The 21,941-nt window shown below is 42.3% G+C and overlaps 1 protein-coding gene across 4 annotated transcripts in view; it reads right to left on the bottom strand.

The window, feature by feature from the left end:
* LOC109042159 (phosphatidylcholine:ceramide cholinephosphotransferase 2) overlaps positions 1-21,941 on the bottom strand; it is a 118,289-nt gene that overhangs the window by 33,824 nt on the left and 62,524 nt on the right. The window contains exon 1 of one of the 4 annotated variants that reach the window (XM_019058750.2): positions 496-912. The exons of 1 other annotated variant lie outside the window; for it this stretch is intronic. In XM_019058750.2, the coding sequence (XP_018914295.2) occupies positions 496-614 (119 nt within the window). In that variant the 5' untranslated portion in view covers positions 615-912. Of the gene's footprint in view, positions 1-495; positions 913-21,941 lie in introns of those variants that run through there. 2 more of the 4 variants (XM_019058751.2, XM_019058753.2) reach the window with 2 other exon arrangements.

Here is a 21,941-nt window from a genome sequence, read left to right as displayed (position 1 = left end):
TTTTCTTTTAAAAAATTAAATTATTTAATTTTTACGTCAATTTTGCGATCTTTTGAGAAATACAGAGTAAAAATGAATATTGCAACAAAATTCCTGCTGTTCGCGAGACAAATGCAAAACCGTTAACAAAATCGAACAGATTTTGAACAAAAATTGCTCAAATATTTGTATATGCTTGTTAAAAACTGAGTTGTGTCAGTCAATATTGCAAGAACTCTCGCAGGAAATACGGAGTCAAAAGGAATATCGTAAAAAAATTTCCGTTCCTCACGAGACAAATGCATAACCGCAGAAAAATCTGGAGCCTCGAGGAGGTCGGTCATAAAATCCGCCCCTTTCCCGAGGAAACTTCCGATTTTCCACCTCGATCACTCCGTCCCCAGCCCTGGGGTCTTTGCTCAGAGTAAACGCAAAGCCGGCGAAAGCAAAACTTAAACGAAGGACGCGACAGCCGTAAAAATAAAGTAAAAAGCGATAAAGCGGTAATAAACTTACATACGTGACCTTTCATCCTCCGTACGACTTTCTCCGTCGTCGGCGGGGCACCGGGCCGACAGGAGACCGTAGCGCACGCTGAGCGACGAGAATTTCGGCAGGATCCTATTCCGCAACATGAGAATTCTGCTAGGATCCTATTCCACAACACGAGACTTTCGGCAAAATCCTACGCCACGACATAATGATTTCGGCGGAATCCGATTCCGCGACATGAGGCTTTCGGCAGAGCACTATTCCGGGACAACGGCAAATCCCTATTCCGCAACATGCGACTTTCGGCCGAGTCCTATTCCGCAACATGGGAAATTTGGTCGAATCCTGCACCGCAACATGCAGATTTTGGCAGATTCCTATTCCGTAAAATGAGTATCTAAAGTTCCATCTTCCGCGGGACGGGAGGGGAGAGAAGCTGCCAAGCTAAGAAAAGACACCATGAGTAAGCATTCAAATGTTGCAAAATTGTCTTCGATAAAATACGAATTTTTGAGATACTTGCACTGAAAAAAAAAAAAAAAAAAAAAAAACACTCCAGCTGTGGAACAGAGCCGGATTAAGGGGTGACCACATGGGCCGCGACCCATGGCGGCAAATCTAGGGAGCGGCAAATCTGGAGTGGAAAATCTAGGGGGCGGCAAATTTTGCAATTTTTTTAAATGTAGGTATAAAAAAATCGGATTTAGAAGAAAAAAATTACAAACGAAAGAGGCGACAAAATCTCTCATTTCCTGAGAGTATAGTAATTTCTAATTTTGTCGTCTTTCAGTGATACAAGTGACAGCACCTCATTTAATTAGTCGAGTTAAGAGAGAAACCAAACACGCAGTTTGGCCTGGAACGGCGCGACTTGGAGAGAAATGATGACGAGGACTTGAGATGAAAAGGAGAAGATCTCGGCGCGGCGATCGATCGGCAAGTAATTAACACATATTAGCGCCTACAAGACTGCACGAATACTTCACGCACGGCATCAAACACAGTGCGGTCACTGTGGTCAGCGCGAAACGGATAGCGCCTGCAAGAATGCATGAATACTTCACGCATTGCGTCAAACAGTGCGTTCAGCAGCGGTCGGCGTGAAAATCATAGTACCTACAAGACTGTTGGAATACTTCGCACGCATTGCGCCAAACACGGTGCGGTCTGCGCGGCGCGGCGGAAGTTAAAATCATTGAATCACATTTAAGTTTGTTCTTTCATTATTTTTTCGTTCATTTCTTATGAATGGAAGGCCTTGACCACACGGAGATAGGTTTACGAAACTTAAATTTCGCGCAAAGTCCCGTGAACTTTTGCTAGTAGTGTTGACAGGGCTTTCCCAAAAAATGTGTCCAACACGAGTAAACGCGTCTTATGCACCCCTCCCCCGCTGACACGTTCACTTGATGGTTTTTATTGATGTTTCAAAACGAATGAGAAGGAGGCGGCAAGTAGGCAAATCCAGCCCTGCTGTGGAAGCCGTGCTTATGGTCCATGTGAACATACCGTCTATCCAGCGGTCTGAGGCCGAACATGCCGGGTGCTGAGGCCGTAGCCTCGAGCATGTTCCACGTTTAGGAGCCGGAGCTGCGGGTGCTACACCCGGAACTTTCGGACACGGAACCCGGAACAGATGGTGCGTTCATACAGCCCGTAAGTTAGAACTTCTACAGCTGGAGTTTGTAATTCAGTGTGTGAATATGTATCTTCCAGTTTTTCAGAGAATTCAATTCGCAATTCGATCTAAACTATTTGAAATTTTCAAGAAAAAATATTCCGGATTTTCTTGAGAAATACAAATTTTAAGGGAGGCAATTTGGAAGCATTCGATTCTTCGTACGACGTTCTGCCTTAGCAGGACGATACGCATACACGAGCAGAGGCGGATCCAGCAATTTGGCAACACCGGATTCTTCCGTTTAAACCTTTGCTAAATAATCGATTCTTGTTGGAGTGCCTGGCCCCTCCAAGAATCGATACGTTTCCATAGGTTTAAATGGAGAAAATACCATGCTGCCAATTTGCTGGGCCCGCCAATGAACACGAGTTCACAAGGTCGGAGCCGACATAAAGAAAGATGGGAATTACTGGAAAATCGCAGCGGAAATCGCGGGCGTTACGTCACACTTTTAAACGAGCTCGTGGCTGAATTAAATGCTAAAAAAATTAATTTTTTCGGAAAATATGCATTTTTGTTGTTGAAATGATCGTAATTCACTCTAGCGTGTCGGTAAATCTGGAGAAAACATGTTCATAACCTTCCCCGAAAAGTAAATATACTATTGGGAGAAATTCGGCAACTCACGAGGGTTTATACGGCGTTTTTCCTTAGCGCGGCAGAGTGATGACCCAGTTTCCGGAGTTTCCACTCGTGTACTTCGTCCGACCGAGCCACGTTGACTTCGAGTTTGATCTGCGCGGTGCTACCGAAATCTCGATTGATTCGTTCAATCGATAATTTTTCTAAATGTGGAGGGATTTCCTCGAAAAGTCTTTGAGTTCAAAACCAGCTGCGATGCATCAGGTATTTATATATTTGTTATATATATTTATTATATTTATTACATTACAACTGTATTGAGAGATCAGGGACTACGCTGATATTACTTGATGGCATTTTGAAAACATGCGGAATGATAATAAGTGTCGGGAGGGTTCGGGGTTGGGGGCTGGCGAAGCAATCACGGCCAAAATCATAGGCGGGGCCCGACGGGAGCACTTGAAGGCGTGCACCGTGAGAGGCGCCTCTCGAACCAAAACACGGAGACAAACACAACTTCACTCGAACAAACATTCTCCCACACGGCTGCCGGATCGCCGCACGCATCTGCGTCGAAAAGTCCCGCAACACTCGAAAAAATTTGCGACGTTACATGCATCTGCTTTCAGATGGGTTTGTTACACACTAGAGTACCACCTATATAGCGAGAGTATGGACACATCGCTTCATGTAAGGCCTAGGGCCCAAAAAGCAACCATTCTTCTAACCAACTTCTAACACACAAAATTTCACTGCCAGTCTGCTAAGTCTGCAAATTCCAATTCTAACCAGGGGGGCCAAGAATGTACATAAATGAGTGTTCTTCCACAAAAATGAGTAAATTTATGCAAGAACGAAGTCAAATACGTGCTTTATAAACGACGGTTCCTAACAATTATATTAGTAAATCGCTCTGGATAATTGAAATTCATAGGTTGGCTGCATTTCTGGGACCTAACTTCATTCGCGGAGGCATCGGTGAAGGCCTGATGGATTTTCGGAGTTTCACATCTGTCCATACTCTCGCTATACAGGTACTCAAGATACAGCCAACTGAATGAACGAAACAGAGGTGCAAACTGTTCTCGACCCCGCGGTAAAGGTAACATTTTTTCGGAAAAGCCCTAAAAATTGTGGAGACTGAATTTTTTTTTTTTTGGTTCAAAGGTTTTCAGATTTTCAACTCTCGCGAAATCATATGACTTCGTTACGCATCTAGAAATGGTCCAATAATTGAACAACAATTTGATAAGCGCGTTGGGTTTACTTTTTCGAGAAAGCCAAACGCGTTGCAGAAAATATTGCATACAGGCCTCTGAAAACAATCTGGGACTAAATAGGGATAAATCGCACAAATAACATCGAGGGCATCATAAAATGTCGCTACTCTTCAAGGCACAACTTGCCTGCAGCCTGATTTTTGGAATTTATAGACAAAGCAATAGACAAAAGAAAAATGAGCTATCCAATTGGTTGAAACGGGTGGTTGTTACAGACGAAAGGGAGACAATGATGGACTAAGCATAGAGTCTCTCGTGGGTTGCGGTCAGTTAGTCTATAACTCACCTCTTTTGTCAAATTGTAACCATACTCGCTTCTATCAATAGGATCCCTCCATGTCTTCTTCGTCTAGCTAAGCCTTTTGAGTTTGCTGTATCTTTTTAGCACCAAACCCATTCTCCAATTCTTGTTTTTAATTTTCCTCGGTGCTCAAGCAATTTTTTAAAAAAAATTCAACATGACAGCCCTTCAGACAACTAAAACGTTTGGTATACTGATAGTCTATATAATTGGACTAGGGCTGGATTTAGGGGTTGGCGGTGGCCACATGGGCCGCAGCCCATGGCGGCAAATTTTAAATTTTTTTAAATGTAGCTGTAAAGAAAAATCGGATTCAGAAAAAAAAAAAATTTCAACTTTTTTTTTTTTTTTTTTTTTTGGAGGATGACAATACTTCCTCTCTACCCTATGGGAGCGAGAAAGTAAAAATTCCAAACGAGAATAGGTGACGAAATCTCTCATTTCCTGAGAAGGTATCTCAATTTTGTCGTCTTTCTGTGATGAAATAGACAGCACCTTTAATTAGTCGAGTTAAGACTAAGAGAGAAACCGAATACGGAATTTGGCCTGGAACGGCGCGGCGCAGAGAGCAATAATGACGAGAACTTGAGATGAAAAGGAGAAACCCGCGGCGCGGCGGTCGGCATGTAACACTAGCGCCTACAAGACTGCATGAATACTTCACGCATTGCGTCAAAGATAGTGCGGTCGCTGCGGTCAGCAGCGGGCGGCGCGGCGTGAAACGCACAGCGCCTACAAGACTGCTTGAATACTTCACGCATTGCGTCTAACACAGTGCGTGCAGACAAGACTGTAGGAATACTTCACGCATTGCGCCAAACACAATGCGGTCAGAAGTTAAAATTATTAAACCACATTTATGTTTGTTTTTTCATAATTTTTTCGTTCATTTCATATACATAGCAGGCCTTGTCCACACAAAGATAGGCTTACGGACCTTAACTTTCGCGCCAAGTTCTGTGAACTTTTGAGAGTAGTGTTGACGGGCTTTCGCAAAAAATGTGTCAAACACGAGTAAACGCGTCTTATGCACCCCTCCCCCTTCGGCACGTTCACTTGATGGTTTTTATTGATGTTTCAAAACGAATGAAAAGGGGCGGCAAAATACAGGCGGCCCATGGGCGGCAAGTAAGCTAGTCCGGCCCTGAATTGGATCCTAAAATTCTTCGAACTTTCTTCTTTCTAAATTGTCCTCATCCTCGAGCAGTGGTGGAGACGGGCAGTCATAACTTTCGATTTCTGCCTGTCCTAGCTTGTCAAGTCCTAAAATCTATGTGTTTTAAGGAGTTTCCCTGCATACGAGCAGAGATAAAGAAGACGAGAATGAACATCACAGCTATTCAGACAGGCAGGCAAAACATTTAATTTCTGCTTGCCACTACAGCTGCGTGATAAAACTCCTTGTGTTTTCAGGATTTTCCTCCGAATTCTCTGTGCAGTTTCCCTGATAGCTAGGAATTTAGGCGCGTAGGACTTGGATGTCATTTTCCAAGAAAAGGTGGGGAGATGAAAAATCAAATCAATCCCGAAAAAACTTCATAATAATTCAACGTAACTTGTAACATTTTTTTAGCCCGAGGGATTTAGGCATCCATTCAACCCCTTGATAGGTTTTTCGATTTCTATACACGTAAAAACCTGGATTGATATCAAGATAATGGCGGAATAGTAAGCAAACTGTGAGTGAGCTAGGCGCTGCGCTAAGTTGTGTGAAAACCCATCCAGCTTTAATGTAAGTTACGCGCGAGGTTGAATATCCCTCATGCGTGTGAATACATAAATGCTCGAAGGGTCCTGATTTCATTTCTGAATAATTACGAGTTCATAGCGGGTTAATCAGGGAGGGAAAGACGCGAAACAAAAAGCAGGAACCGAGACTGGAACCGTGCTAGAAACCAGTAGAGAGAAACCGGAAATGGTCAGGCGGAAAGATGCCGGAAAAAGCAGGAAACGGAAGTGGAAGAAAAAGCAGGAAACGGAAGTGAAACAAAAAGCAGGAACCGAGACTGGAACCGTGCTAGAAACCAGTAGAGAGAAACCGGAAATAGTCAGGCGGAAAGATGCCGGAAAAAGCAGGAAACGGAAGTGGAAGAAAAAGCAGGAAACGGAAGTGGAACAAAAAGCATTAACCGAGACTGGAACCGTGCTAGAAACCAGCAGAGAGAAACCGGAAATAGTCAGGCGGAAAGATGCCGGAAAAAGCAGGAAACGGAATAGTGGAAGACACCGAGTCTAGTTTCTAACGGGGAAAAGGAAGAGGCAAAGACATGACAGGCACTAAGAAATATACTAAAAACCAAAGGTTAGGAACCGGAGATTGGACCACGTTAAGCAGAAAGGAACCAAGCCACATCAGCTATTGCCAGATTTGAGTGAGCAATTTAATTTTTTACAAGAAAACGTTTATGCAAATTCTTTTGAAAATTTTAAGGAATTAGCTCTGTACTATGCAGAAAATTCACTGAAAGTTGCACACAAATTTGCACAACCGCTTTCGTGTAAAAAATGTGAATTGCCCGGTTAAATTTGGCAATAGCTGATATGACACGGTTCCTTTCTGCTTAGAGCGGTCCAAGTGATACACGAAAACTAGAGTACGAAAAGCCTAATATAAGAGGAAACGCCACCGGAAAGCAGAAATTCTGAAGTCTTTTCTGTCGGAGGATACAAAGGCTATGGTGGCACGATCAATATATTTGTCACTTTAAACTGGAAGTAGCATAACGGTCAGCACATTAATATTTAGCGGGCCGGTAAACATCGATGGAAATCTACCAGTTTTGAGGAATACATTGCTTGTGGGACCATTGACCAGGACAATTAAGGAAAAAAAGGGAAGTGCAAGGAAACCAGGATCCAGGAAATAGGACCCGGAAATCGATGGGCAGAAACCGGAAAACGAGAAATCGGACAAGGGAAGAAATGGAATCACGAGGCAAAAATATATGCTGCCTATAGACTGATTTAGTGACTACGTCATTCGATATAATATGGAACTTTTGGTTCAAGCCAAAACAAACTACCTAACATGACCTCATGTACCAATTCTTCGTGAGTAATTGTGTTAATTTATCACATTCAGTCATTGTCCGGTCATAAATCAATTAAGGACTCATTAAACTTTAAACCAGTAAACCAGACTCGAGAGAAATTCGAGTTGTTAGAAACACTCGGACGCATTTTACCACCACGGCGCGAAGGACGCAAATCAGAGACAAGGTTATGTGTTTGTTTACATTTGAACCATGACGTAGTCCCGTAATCAGTCTGTTGGGAAATTTAAAAATAAATAAAAAAAACGGAGGCACAGGAACACTGGAACTCAAAAAGTGAAAAGCGGAAATCGATAGACGGAAACCGGAAACCAGAAACCGGATGCAGGCAGAGACAGGACCGGAAATGGGCGCACTGCTACCTACGGGGGAACTGAAAAGGGGGCACGAAAAGAGGTGGAAGGGGCGGGCTAACTGCGCGGGCACTCGAAAAAACCTCCCGGGCCTTTGAAAAGCGACAAGCACACGACGCGACACACTCGAATTACAAGTCGATACTGTAAAGTGTGAAGTGCAAGGTGTTTACTTGGAAAGAAAGCCACTCGAGAACTGATAACGGGCTACGTCAGCCATCGTGAGAGTGCTGAGCAAGCTCGTGGACTGACGCTAAGTGCACCACCGCGCCGCCGCACAATGGAAAACGCCCATCAAAAAGCTCCGAAAAACTTAAAAACTTATATATCTTTGTCAACATAAAACTTATAAATTTAAAAGTGCTTCTATCGGTTTTCTGGTAAAATTTCCTTCCGAAAACACTTGTAAAAATTTAAAATGTGACGGAATAAACGTCAAAATTCGTAAAACATATAATGTCCAATCTTCCCTATTGTCTCATATCACTGTGCGCCGCAGTGTGCTGGCGTTGGAAATAACTTGTGGACTGATAACGCCAAGCGCCGGGGCTTGCGGTGACTGATTGTGAGTAAATATAGAGGTGAGGTGCCTCTCACGTACACTACAACCTGTGTTCCTCCTTGTTTTCGCTTCCTTTTTTCCCCAGTTTAAGGACAAACAAAAATATCGGGAGCCCGGGACTGAGCATCTCCGACAGAGGTGATAACGCATGGGTCTGACCTGAGTTCCTTCATGGGGAGCTTAGAACATCGTCTTGAGCTCTGCTGGTGTGATACACGATCGGACAGATTTAAAGATATATGTAACGTTTTCGTAAGCTTTGGTCAGATCAGCTCATTCCTGAGCCGAAGGCGTGGTGACTGACCTACGGGCAAGGAAAATCCAAGTGCCTTCAATTTTCGTGCATGCAACACGCACATTTATCGAGTACGAATAGTTGTATCAAGGCGCCTTAACCGACGCGATGTCGACTGAGGGTTTAGACAGAGGTGATAGCGCATGGGTCTGACCTGAGTTCCCTCATAGGAAGTTTAGAACATCATCTTGAGCTCTGCTGGTGTTATACACGATCAGAGAGATTTAAAGATATGTAACGTTTTCGTGAGCTTTGATCAGCTCATTCCTGAGCCGAAGGCGTGGTGACTGACCTACGGACAAGGAAAATCCAAGTGCCTTCAATTTTCGTGCATGCAACACGCACATCCATTGAGTACGAATAGTTGTATCAAGGGGCCTTAACCGACGCGATATCGACTAAAGGTTTAAGTCAAGAGACTGCTCCAGGGTGCCTACTAAAACAGGCTGGCCAAAATTCAGTACTTTGACTGAATAATTAGCATCGACAGCAAAGAATAATCTTAATTTTACAAATCCTACTCTTTTCTAGATTACACAAAAATTAGGATTTGCTTTCAACGTTACTACGTAAGCGACGAAGCACAAGAAAACAGCGACCTCAGGGCCTAGTTCCAATGGATTTGACGTCAAGTCATTGGTGTCATAGAAAAGCGTTTTACCTTCATTTTACCGAGGAAAACACTCGAAGATGATGAGAAAAACCGAGGCCATGGTAGTTTGAAGTTCGTGCGGAATGGAAAAAGTTTTTGAGGGTATCCCTTTTCGCTCCAGATTTTCTGCCATAAAGCAGTATAATTTACTGTCCAAAAAATCGAATGAAAGCAAAGAGATACTCAAGGTCACGAGAATCGGTGATATATCTGTCACCATTACGATTAAACACATAGAAAGCAGACTTAGTTCCAAAGCAAAACTATTAAGTGTATTAATCCACTATATTCAGACGCAAAAATACAAACTTTACTGCTTCCAGACTTTTTCTGAAAAATGATTAAGAGTGCACTTGTCGAAAACTAAAATACCGATCCGTCGATCACTCTCAAAAACAGTTCTTCTGGAAAAAACTTTCCCCCAAACACGGGTCTCTTCTTCTTTGAACTTTCACGAATTATCCAATGTGCGCCACGGGACAGTAGAAAAAGTTTCAAAAGTGACCTATTTTAATGAATATCGTGTCGTAAATGAGGAAAGAAGCGGACAACGTACTTACTCGTATTTACTGCTAAAAATATGAGTCAACAATTTTTTAAGCATGGTAGCGCGTAAAAAAAGTGCATGGAAACTGAGTGAGCATAAACAGAACATCCCACTCTGTTAGACAATTCGCCGGGTTGGCCTCGAGAAACTGGCGTTACAATGGACAGACCGTTCGGTGAGTGCGCGTTTTATGATAACTACCGCGACATGCCTCATGTATTTTGCACAGTTTTCACACCTCCGATTTTTCGGTTTTCGGTATTATCACTCGGACGTTGAATAACAGCGCTCGTTGAAGTAAAGGACAAGAGGCAAATTAAGAGTCCCTTAACGAGAAATACGTGGCCCTAAGATAGGACAACAGAGTGTTTATAAATTCAAACAGCCTTGCCGATTTTTTTTCCGGCTAAAATTGGCACGTTGGTCCCGAAGAGGTAAACTGAAAAAAATAGGATGAAAAATTGTTTTTATTAAAAGTAATTTGTTTGCTCACTTTTTCCTCGTTAATTAATAAGAAAGAAAAATTTCTATTACTTACGGAATTTTTTTGGAATGAAAGAAAATTGTTTTTCAAGTTGACTTAAAATCAAAGCAACGTAAGGTTGTCATCAATGACGAACTCAATTTTCTATAAAGAAGAGAATAAGAATATACACTTTTTCTTTTAATTTTCTGTATTTCAGTAAATGGAGTCGGTCTTCAAATATGTGTATATTTTTGAGCCCCCAAAAAAGAGTTATTAAAGGCAAAGATACTTCATTTTTATAAAATTAAAAAAAAGAGGCTTCAACATATTCGTTTCGCCAGCGCCAAGTACTCTATGGGCGATAATGATCCACTTAATATTGAAGTTACCTTCATAATACTAAAGAACGCTTCGGAACACCCAATACTTACTGTCAGAAAAAGTTTTACAGCTTTTACAACAACTGGAATGCCCATATCATCTTATTGTTAGTTAGATTCGGTGCTTGGTGCACTTATTATGCTCTTCTCTTTCATGAGTGTTACAATTACCTATTACAACTGTCATATAGTTACGTCTATTGTTGCTCTCATTCCGGCTTTTTAAATAGCTTCCGTAAGTGCCCACCCAACCCTTACGCGAGGAGGGTGAGTGGGTTACAACACCTCCACTTCTTTCAACAGACGCCAGTCACTATCTAATTCACATGGCAATAATAACGTTTAAAGGGAGATCTGACAGTTGTTGGCAATTTACTTTAACAGCTCAGTCCGAAAGTCGACTTTGGCGTAAAACATTTCTGCGTATGTCCCGCCGATTTTGCTCTGCTAACTTTTTAAAAGTATTACTGAGTCCGCACATTTATACCGAGAACGTTTTCGCTTGTAGCACTAAGCGGAAACGCTGTCGGATTTTAATAGATATGCTTATTACATATTCAATACAATCTCTACACTTCTGTAAAATGAAAATGTGTTCTTTCTCTCATTTCTTGGGAATTTAAAAATTGGTTATGAGCCCGAACCAATATTTCGGCCTCTGGATGAACTCACGGTGATACTACAATTAGCCTTGTCATGCAAAATTTGAAAAGAAGGTAGTCCGTTCTTTAACCGGATTGAATTTTTATTTGTTTATTTTTGACGACAAAACAACGCTAATGATACATGCATATTACAGATAAAGACGGGACATGCAGGATCATTGCTTGACAACAGAGCCTGGAAGCGATTATTCTAGTTTTGGGGATGTCCACGTTGCATGCACAAAAATTGAAGGCGCTATGGGTTTCTCTGCTGTTACAGTGAGGTGAAGAGCCAACCTATTTTACACGATGAAGCGAACGGATAACGAATGACCCTGTAGGCAGGACCATTTTTGTTTTTAATGATTCAAAAAATGTCTCGAAGACCATCGGAGTCATTTCCTTTTCATCGCCGTACGAAGAATTTGCTCGTAATCAGAGTTGGGCGAAAAATTGACGCAATTAAATCGACTAACATTTCGATTGACCGAATAATTTGGGTATTAAAGTTGGCAACTAATCCGGAGACAAATAATTTAATCAATCGCCCCCCGGCAATTGACGAATAAATCGAGTGAGAAAATCGGCAACTAATTCGAAAAAAATAAATCGTCAATTGTCCCAAGACAATTGACGAATAATTCGAATTCTTAAATTTGGCAACTAATGTGAAAGGAAATAAGTTGATCAATCGCCGCATGACGATTGACGAATAAATCGGGGTTTTTAAACCGGCAACTAACCTAGCAGCAAATTAATCGTCAATCGTGCCATGACAATTGACGAATAATTCGAATTTAAATAATTGTCAATCGTCTCCTACGATTGAAGCAACTTTATGAGGATTCCCGTGGGAGTTTTCGGGAATTTTTCGGGAACGGGAAATTTTCTCGGGAACCGTCGTTCCCGTTACGTAACTTACTCGGGAATCTTCGATCCCGTCTCGTATCGGATGCATGAGAATAATATCGATGGATGTGAGATGATTCTGATTTCAATACCGCCATACTCCATGGCATGCTTGCGCCATGGGCACCATGGCACGCCGGCCGGCCACCGACCGACCGCGTTTCTTATCTCCCCTCAAAGCGTCCTTTCCTGGAGTCAGCCTCACATTCTCATTCAGCCTTCAATCGTGGGATCATTTTATACCTTTTTGACCGTTTGGAATCGTTTTGTTGTGAGAAGAGTTACAGTGCCTCCTCGCGTGGAACGAAACCAAAGAGGCAGATGACGGCGGGGACGAGATGAGAGACTTTCCCGAAAAATTTTCCCGGGAACCCTCGTTTCCATTACGTAGCTTATCAACCTTATCCGGGAATCATTGATCCCGCTTCGGATGAAAATAATATCGATGGATGTCAGCTGGATGATTCGGACATCAATACCGCCATCGGCCATACTGCGTTGCGTACTTGCGTACCTGCTTCGCGCCGCCGCCCGCCCGCGCCGGCCGGCCTTCCTTGCCGCGTCTGTTATCTCCCTTCATAGCTTCCCTTCCTGAAGTCTGTCTCACATTCTCTTTCAGTCGGGCGTACATTTTACACCTTTTTGACTGATTGCGTTGGACTGGTTTTGTTGTGAGAAGAGTAACAGTGCCGTCGCGTGAACCGAAACCTAGGTGAAACGGCACCTTATTATCCGGAGTTCCGGGCAAGTCGGCTCACTCACACCCGGTCCCCCCTCCTGGTCCACGCTTGCCGGCTTCTCTTATCCTCATTCACTTTGTTTTCCTTTTATTGATTTTGTTTTCCCTCGATCACGGATACCTTTTCGATCGAGTGTCAACTCTGTTACCTTCGTCCGTCGATCGCATCGCTCGCGCTCCTCAGATTTCCGTTCGCTCCCTGCCCATTCCGTTTCTCTCTGACTCCCTCATCCTCATACTAATGAACTCGCCGCAGTTACTTCTCACGCATGAGTTTCGCATTCTTGATTGCCACCCTCACTTTTTAGAATCTTGTCTGATAATGCCGGATTTTGCCTTACAATATTTTCGACCGCTTCAGTTTTAATTTTAAAAATTGTTTTCTCTAAAACAGGAGAGGTAACCGTTTCTTGCGCGGCATCTTCGGCTCCGTGAACCCCCCCTCCCCATTTTACGGTGTCTTTGGATAAATCTTTTTGTAGAAAGGACTCTAATAATTAAAGCAGACGTGCCCCGAACTTTTTAAGGAACATGGTGTTCCACAAGTCCCGCTCCCCCCCCCCCCTCTAACTTTTGAACGGTCACAGATAGAAAAACGAAACTTTGAGAATGTCTCTATCTCCAAGAGGGTGATATTTTAGGATGGGGGGTTAACATTTTTGCCCCTCCCTCAGGAAGGGCGGGGGGCCCCAACTTTTTTTTTTCAAATGGTAACCCCTATCTTGTCATGGACAGAATAGGGTGGAGACGCGTCACCTTGGAGGCCAAAGCCCACCCCGGGCTGTAGCGCCATTAGTAAGTAAGTAAGTAATCCCTATCTTGTGATACATCATTGAAAAGCGCATTAAAAATTAAGAATTTTGGCGCAAACCGCAGATCAATATCTTGATTTCTATCCGAGTTGTGATAGGTCAATGGTCAAATTTGACCTATTTTCAAAAAATCATAACTCCGGCTCAAATTATCGTAAAGAAAAAAATAAAACGGGAAAATTTACAAAATTGTGTTCGCTTTTAAGAAAAAATCACAGAAATCACTTCGAACTGATTTTAAAGGGGGGGGGGGAGGTCGGACCCCCAAATACGTCAATTTATAGGTCATTCGATTTTCCCACGGAATGAGCCAATTTCCCCAAATTTTGGGATGAGTTCAAATAAACGAAATTTAAGGTGATTAAATTGGACCGTTTAAATTTCGTTTATTTGAACTTATCCCGAAATTTGGGGACTTGCAAACTTAATGTTGAACTGATTTTGACCTTACTGAGATAATGTTGAGGCAAAGTTAGGGGAAATTGGCTCATTCCGTGGGAAATCGAATGACCTATGAATTGACGTATTTGGGGGTCCGACCTCCCCCCCCCCTTTAAAATTAGTTCGAAGTGATTTCTGTGATTTTTTCTTAAAAGCGAACACAATTTGGTAAATTTTCCCGTTTTATTTTTTTCTTTACGATAATTTGAGCCGGAGTTATGATTTTTTGAAAATAGGTCAAATTTGACCATTGACCTATCACAACTCGGATAGAAATCAAGATATTGATCTGCGGTTTGCGCCAAAATTCTTAATTTTTAATGCGCTTTTCAATTATGTATCACCAGATAGGAGTTACCATTTGAAAAAAAGAGAGTTGGGGGCCCCCCGCCCTTCCTGAGAGAGAGGCAAAAATGTTGACCCCCCCCCCCCCTAAAATATCGTCCTCTTTGAGATAGAGAGCCGGACTTTTGAAACACCATGTATTAAAAACTCCTTACAAAGTTCGGGACATCTCTGCTCTGATTATTAAAGTCAAAAGTTAGAAGGGGGGGAGCAGGACTTTTGGAACACCCTGTATACATGTGGCTCTGTACTACCTGACGGAAAACCTTCTTCCCTCCTTCTTCCTGACGGTATTTTTGAAAAGATTATTAGACTCCGAAAAATACATCTATATAATCATCTCCCCCCCCCCCTCATCACATGTCCCAGCATCATGCGCTCTCAACAGTTATACTAGAACAATCAGAATCTTTGCTCTTGTTTAAACGTATGCTTTTGCCCTTCTTTCAACAATACTTAAACAGAGGCGGAGAATGTATATAGAATGTGCGCGAATATACGGGATACACTGTTTCAACTTCTGAGCCGCTTGTATCTTCAGAGTTGAAGGCGAACTTAATTCTTCACTCTTGTTTTCAATTAATCAGATCTGATGGCAAGATGAGGGAGGGGGGGGGGCTACATTCTTTCTTTTGCATTTATCTAAATGCCAATATCAGAATTTTTTTCTCCGGGGAGAATCGAGTAAAGGTTACCGAATACGTTTCACTGATGAGGCCAGTAAAAAACTAAAAGTTAAAAATTGAAATGACTTGATTTTCAGACTCTAGCTACACTAAAATGCAGGATACGACAATTTCAACTCCCGAACCGGTCGGAATGCATTCGCAGGGTTGCAAGTTTAATCAATTTCAAAATCCCCCCTCTTTCCCTGACTTTTCTCGGTAGTTTCAATAAAGAGTTGCAAAATCAGGAGGTAAGCGCAAGGAGCCGTCATCCAATGCTTAAAAATAGTAGAGAGAAGAGACCTAAAGTAAGACCACACTTAATCAAGACCTTTCACCAGATTTCATCCGTAAAATACTGTAAAAAAAGGGTTGTATAAGATCGAAATCTTAACTATTCTCCGAGGAGCCTCCTTGAGTAGGGGAGGATAATTTGCGTAATACTGCCCTTCTCGATTACAAACGATACAGCTTGTCCTATCTCTAAACCTACCGCACGCCAATTAAAAGGGTCTCTGGAGGTGCCAAATGCCTCAGAACATTTTTGGCTGCATCTTAAGGGACTTTCCACGGCTAAAATACATATAGTATTTTTAAAGAAAATACGTACAAACGAAAAAGATTCTAAAAGGCAGGAAGAACCAAACATGTTGCTCTTGATGCCTTCTTAAAGATCCATAGAAACTCCTTGAGCAGGTTTTCAGTGGTGCCTCAAAAAATTTTGAGACGACTGCAGCCTGATGAATAGCTAGAATTGTCAAATGCTGTCATTTTAAACAACTACTAGGACTTTATTAGTTTTAATTCTTGAAGAAAAGCGCGAACCAAAGCACAGAATATTTAAGTAACTTCTCTAGAATTTGCAGAGAGGTAACCTTAAGTTGTCTCCACTTGTGCTAACTGGTGCGATTTTTTTAAAATGAAGGTTTTTAGGAGAAACCGATCTATTTTTATGAAAAATAGATATTCAGCTGCTACCTTGTGTAGAATGAATCAGGATGGCTCGGAAAAAAATTGCAATTTGAGAGCTACAGCGCTCATGGAGTTTTCTAAAAAGTGGCACAGGCAAGAACTCTTGAGTGCCAATTTTATGATACAGGAGAGGTTCAAAACGCTATAGAAATCAGCATTTTATAGGTCAGAAAATACCTATTAGAGTACTTACACAGTTTACGACGCTGTCAAAGTGACTTAAATTTTTTTTTTCAATTATACTAAGTGTAGTTTATGATCCATACATTATCAATTTTCACTCGAAAAAACATTTTCCCCCAAGTTCAGAAAAACGAATTTTTACTAGTCAGAGCAGGGGTGCAAATTCATTAAAGAGTTTTTGAATTCTCGCAGCTCTGCTCTTTCCAATGATGAAGGAAAATGATCTTTGGAGAGAAATTTAGTATCCAAAATATGCATATTTATAAGAGGGAGTACTCGTGGAGATCAGGGAAAACTTTAATCACCTATAAAAGTCAGGGAATTGGAAAACAATTTGAAGAGTCAGGAAAATTCTCAAGGCTGCGGCTTAACAGCTGAAACCTCCGTTGCACGCCGGCACCACACGTCAGCCTTGCCGAGTTTTCCAGAATTTTTTCCTGTAAAGCGAGTGTCTAGGGTTCTGAATACGAGATTTGTGCGCTAGTTCAACATGAGGGGATCTAAATATTAACACCTTATCTGCTCTTAGTGGCGGATTCAGGGGGAGGGGGGGCATAATGGCACCCCCCCCCCCCCCCCCTGGTCGAAAAAGGTAAAAAAAAAGGAGGATAGAGGATTGCTTGGGAGGTAGGGGAAGAAAAATTGCTCCTAGAAATTTACTGAAATGGTTTGTTTCCAAGAAACATTGTTTACTCTAATGATCCTATGCATTTTTGTCCATTTTTTATTAATACTGGACACCAAAGAAATGAGGGGCTTGGAAGACAAGGCAAATAAGAGCAATTTTTGAAAAATGTGAGATGTTAATGATGTCAAGTAATACTAGTTTTCATGCATATTTTGTGAAAAATTCCTTCCCAAATTCAAATTTTTAAGCATCAAAAAGTCTATTTACACTTTCTTTCCGCCATAAGGATCTATAATATTTTGACATTTCAAACACGTTTACCGAGATAGTAAAAACTACACTGATACGCCCTGTCGTCCAAGCCCCACAATAAGCAATATGGTACAATAAAATTATGCTAAAAGAGGTATTATTCGTAAATCTTCAACTTTCAAACAATGCACCAAGTACATGTTAAAACTGCTTGAAATTCACTCTGGCTGAGTCTATTTTGATAAAATTTCCAGGGGAGGCCTCCCGGTACCCCTTGCTTTGAGGAACGTCCCCTCGGACCCCCCCCCCCCTCCTCCCCTCGACAATAGCAAATCCCCCCCCCCTTCCAAATAACTCTGGATCTGCTATGGTCTGCTCTTGATTATTGTTATCCACCCTCTCTTCTAATTTTTCTTATTCACGCATAGAATCATTTACAATATTTCTAGGCATGACAATTTTCCTGTTTGAGTTATTTGCAAGTATCAACCCCATGCATAAATTTGCAGTGCTTCAAAGTTTTCATCATTATTTTTAAAGTAACCTTTTCCTTTTTTTCTGTAAAAATTCAAGGAAATGTCAAAGAATTTCAGCGCCAGATTTTTTAATGGGACAGTCCCATTTCTGTCGCTGAGAATTTTTTGAATCGTATAAGTTTGCTGAAAAACCATGTTTCTGCGTTTAAAACAGGATAGGATAGAGATTGTCAAACTGCGCAGTTTCGCAGTCACAGATATCATCATCATCATCATTAATATATCATTAATATAAACTTCGAAGGATTCTGCCTTTTTCTATTTCACTCGAGGGGAAGTGTCCCCTCCCGGACTCTCTTCCCCACCCGGTGACTGACGCTGCGCTGCTGTGCTGAACGGTTCAGCCTGAACCTTTCCCCTACGTCTAACCGTTCCCCACTCCTCTGTCAATGAAACCATGCCACCGCTTTTACGTATTGTCGCTCGACCGCCCAGGTACCTACCGGCCACTCCGGCCAGCGGTCAGTTGATGATAAATCTCGCTCATGCTCCTATACGCAGCTACGCATTGATTACGCCAGCGAATTACTTCCAAATAATTAGAATTTCTTCGATAATAGTTTTCTTTATTTATTCGACGGTATTTTTTCTCTGTTCTACTGTGATTTCCTTGGTTCTCTACTGTGTTTGACTGTGTTGAAATTTATATTAATACTCACACGGAGAAAAAACTTCGTGCATCGGACCCGACGTTGAGATCATATGAATCTCTTAAAACTTGAGGTCCAGCTGCCGAAATTCGGGTCAGAAATCTGAAACACTTCGGTATGCACCGAGTACTTCAGATGTGTGACCTGAAACCTTCGGTATATACCGAACTACTTCAATTGTCTGACCCGAACTTCGGCAGATGGACCTTAACTTTTCGGATGCGTGATCCGAAAACTTCAGAGATCCATATGATCTCAGCTTCGGGTTCCATGCACAAAATTTTTTTCTCCGTGTTTCCTTTTAGGGGACGCAACTAAAATTTCAGTAAATTTTTTCAGAAAAGTAAAAAAAAAAAAAAAAAAAAAAAAAAAAAAAAAAAAAAAAAAAAGTGACTAACAATGGTTCCTCACCTTCTCGTGGTGTTGGCCGTTTTTACTAAGTGGGAACCGTCCATAAGATATAGTCTATTTCTTGCCCTGCCATTATTATTCTACAAGTTAATTGTGGAGTGAGAATTTCATAATGTTTTCTATGAAATCTTCAAAATATAGTGATAAAAAATTTGCAACTACTACAAAATCGGCTCGCGAAGCGAGCCGAATGTCACTCGCGCAGCGAGTGACCGGGGGTCCAGGGGGCGTAGCCCCCGGCTAGGCGTGACGGGCGCGCGAAGCGCGCCCAGAACGGCTAGTATCTTATAATTTTTAAAGAGACCCCCCCCCCCCCCACTTCTTGTGTAGGCAGTAATACATTCGAGGCATCAGTCAGTTTTTTTTTATTTTTTATGTAACACGGGAGGTGGGAACGGGGGCAGTAATAGATGGCAAAGATCGGGATGGTCGCAACTCATGAGGCGCTAGGACGATGCGCGGCAACAGCCGAGACCATTCGTTTTTACAAAGAAAATTTTATAGTGAGCTTCAGTTGAACAGTGGCGTGGGATCTTGGATGAGGAAGGAGACGTGGCCGGCAAGAGTGAGAATAAAGAACTAAAGATAGTCGGCAGTACCGTCACCGAGAGTCCGAGAAGAGCTTCGGTCGAACGGTGGAGTGAATGAAGATTTCGAATGAGGAAGGGGATGGAGGCAGCAAGGATGAGGAAGGGACTAGATTTAGTCGGCAATTGCAGTACCGTCACTGAGATAAAAGGCTCATGAAACAATAGCGAGGCACTGGAACATGGCAGGGGTCAAATCAAATACCGGACTGAAGAAAACTCTAAATTCTGTGATATGAGGAGAACTGAACGGGGGCGAGATAAGGACGGCTCGACGCGCGAGGGTGTGCGTGAATGCATGCAATACGGGGGCCGACCATAGATGTGGATTCGATCGACATGAATCAATAGAAAAATAAAAACGTGAACCGATCGACGTGATTAATCGACAAAATGCGATCGATTCACGGGTTTGTCGTAGATTCACGTTTTTATTCTTCGATCAATTTATGTCGATCGAATCGACACTGGTTTTTTAAAAATTTGTCGATCGAGTCGACACTGGTTTTTTGATAATTTGTCGATCGAATCGATGTAGATAGATTCACGTCGATCGATTCACGTTTTTAATTTTTGATCGATTCATGTCGATCGAATCCATACCTACTCCGTATTGAGATTGGGAGGTAGAGCAGCTTGTCTGGTATGGTCATGTTCAACGAATGGCGGATGATAGGTTGCCTAAAAAGGTACTAGATTGGGTTCCTCCTGGGAGAAGACGTAGGGGACGCCCAGCAAAATCGTGGATTGGTGGCATTCAAGATGAAATCACAAGATGCCATTTACCAGATGACCTCTGGATCGATAGGCAAGGATGGCGATTAGGTGTCGCAGAGCGCCCGGGCGCGCTGTAAAGCGACTGGAATTTATGTATGTAGGTAGGTAAAGCAGCGGGCATCTGATACTTACGTCAAAAACAATTAGTTACTAAATAATGGACTGAATGCGATAACCGCATGTTAAATCAAAATTGATCGATCGCTCTGATAAAGAAACTGAAATAAATAGACGAGAATCGAGACATGGTCTTTTCATGGTTTGCATGGTTAAATTATTTTTTTGTTGTGGGAGGGGGGGGGGGAGCGAGTGCATGGAATGATTTTCGGTGATTCTAAGTAAACAAAACACATGGTAATAATATAATTTAGAGACAGAGCTGCAACACTACGATACTTAAGGTGATTCGATGGACGCCATATTTTGTGTCAGAACGGCATGCGATATATCGCATCAATTTGTTCCATATTTTCAGCTACTCGTCATTTTTCTCCTATTTTGAGATCGCACTTCTGTTGTCAGGAGTCTAAAGCACTCACTTACCAATTTTAACAAAGAAATTCAACTTAATAAAGGCGTGGTTTTTTCAGAGAGAAAACATCGCATTCGATACTGATATCGAAACTGCACTCGAATGCGATATTTTCTCTCTGAAAAAACCACGCCTTTATTACGTTGAATTTCTTTGTTAAAATTGGTAAGTGAGTGCTTTAGACTCCTGACAACAGAAGTGCGATCTCAAAATAGGAGAAAAATGACGAGGAGCTGAAAATATGGAGCCAATTGATGCGATATATCGCATGCCGTTCTGACACAAAATATGGCGTCCATCGAATCTCCTTAATGCCGGTGCTTTTATTTCGATCGAAACGGGGGAAAATTATTGTGATCTCTATGAAAATCCATCTGCAATTATTTGCTAAATATGGCAAATCTTGTTTCAACATTACAAATTAACATCCTAATCGTAGCGGCATTCGGAGCGAAACGGCGTTTCGATCGAAACGATGTTTCAAAGCGAAACAGGTCTTTGAACGATGATCGAAAAAATCGATCGATCGTTTCGGGGACAGGCCTACTTGCATGAGAATGAGAGTTTGTAATTTTTCTGAAAACACGGTGACAACTTTTACATATGATTTTTTAGAGAAAATCTGACGTCAAATTCGGATTCAGCGCATCAAAATCGCAAGGGCTGATAGTTTTGAGTGTATTAATATCTAAATGAGAAGCCGTAATGATATTAGATCACCGAAAAGTGATCTGGAATCATAATGCGGCTAAGGTGACGGTGAAAAGACGGTTGACTCCACACTCGGACAAAAGGAAAAGGCAACCGTGATCGAAGGCAAAGCAACGATGAGGAAAGCAAGGTGAATAAAGAGAGACCGGGATCCGGCGAGCGGGACCGGCCGGCCGGCCGGCCGGGTACAGGGTACAGGTGAGCGAGCGCCGAGCGGGTCGTAGCGCATAGTGAATACCGTGCCCGAAAAGATAAGACCTGACGCGATTGAGGCGCAGGGGTGCCAATGTGGTCGTGGTTGACAGGAGGAGGCCACTGTCACTTAAAACATGCTAAAAACACAACCAGTTCAATGCAAACAGTCAAAAAGGTCTAAAAACGGGCGTACGACTGAACGTCTGGCGGACTCCGTGGAGGGAAACATGGAAGCTAAAGGGAGATAAGAGACGCGGTCGGCGGCTGATGGCGCCGCCGCGCCGGCGCGAAGCAGATGCTTAACGCAGTGAGGGTTTGATAGCCGAGGA

Source organism: Bemisia tabaci, chromosome 5 (assembly GCF_918797505.1).
Source record: "Bemisia tabaci chromosome 5, PGI_BMITA_v3".
Taxonomy (NCBI): domain Eukaryota; kingdom Metazoa; phylum Arthropoda; class Insecta; order Hemiptera; family Aleyrodidae; genus Bemisia; species Bemisia tabaci.
Note: the sequence above shows the minus strand (reverse complement) of the source record. Positions and strands in the feature narration are given on the sequence as shown.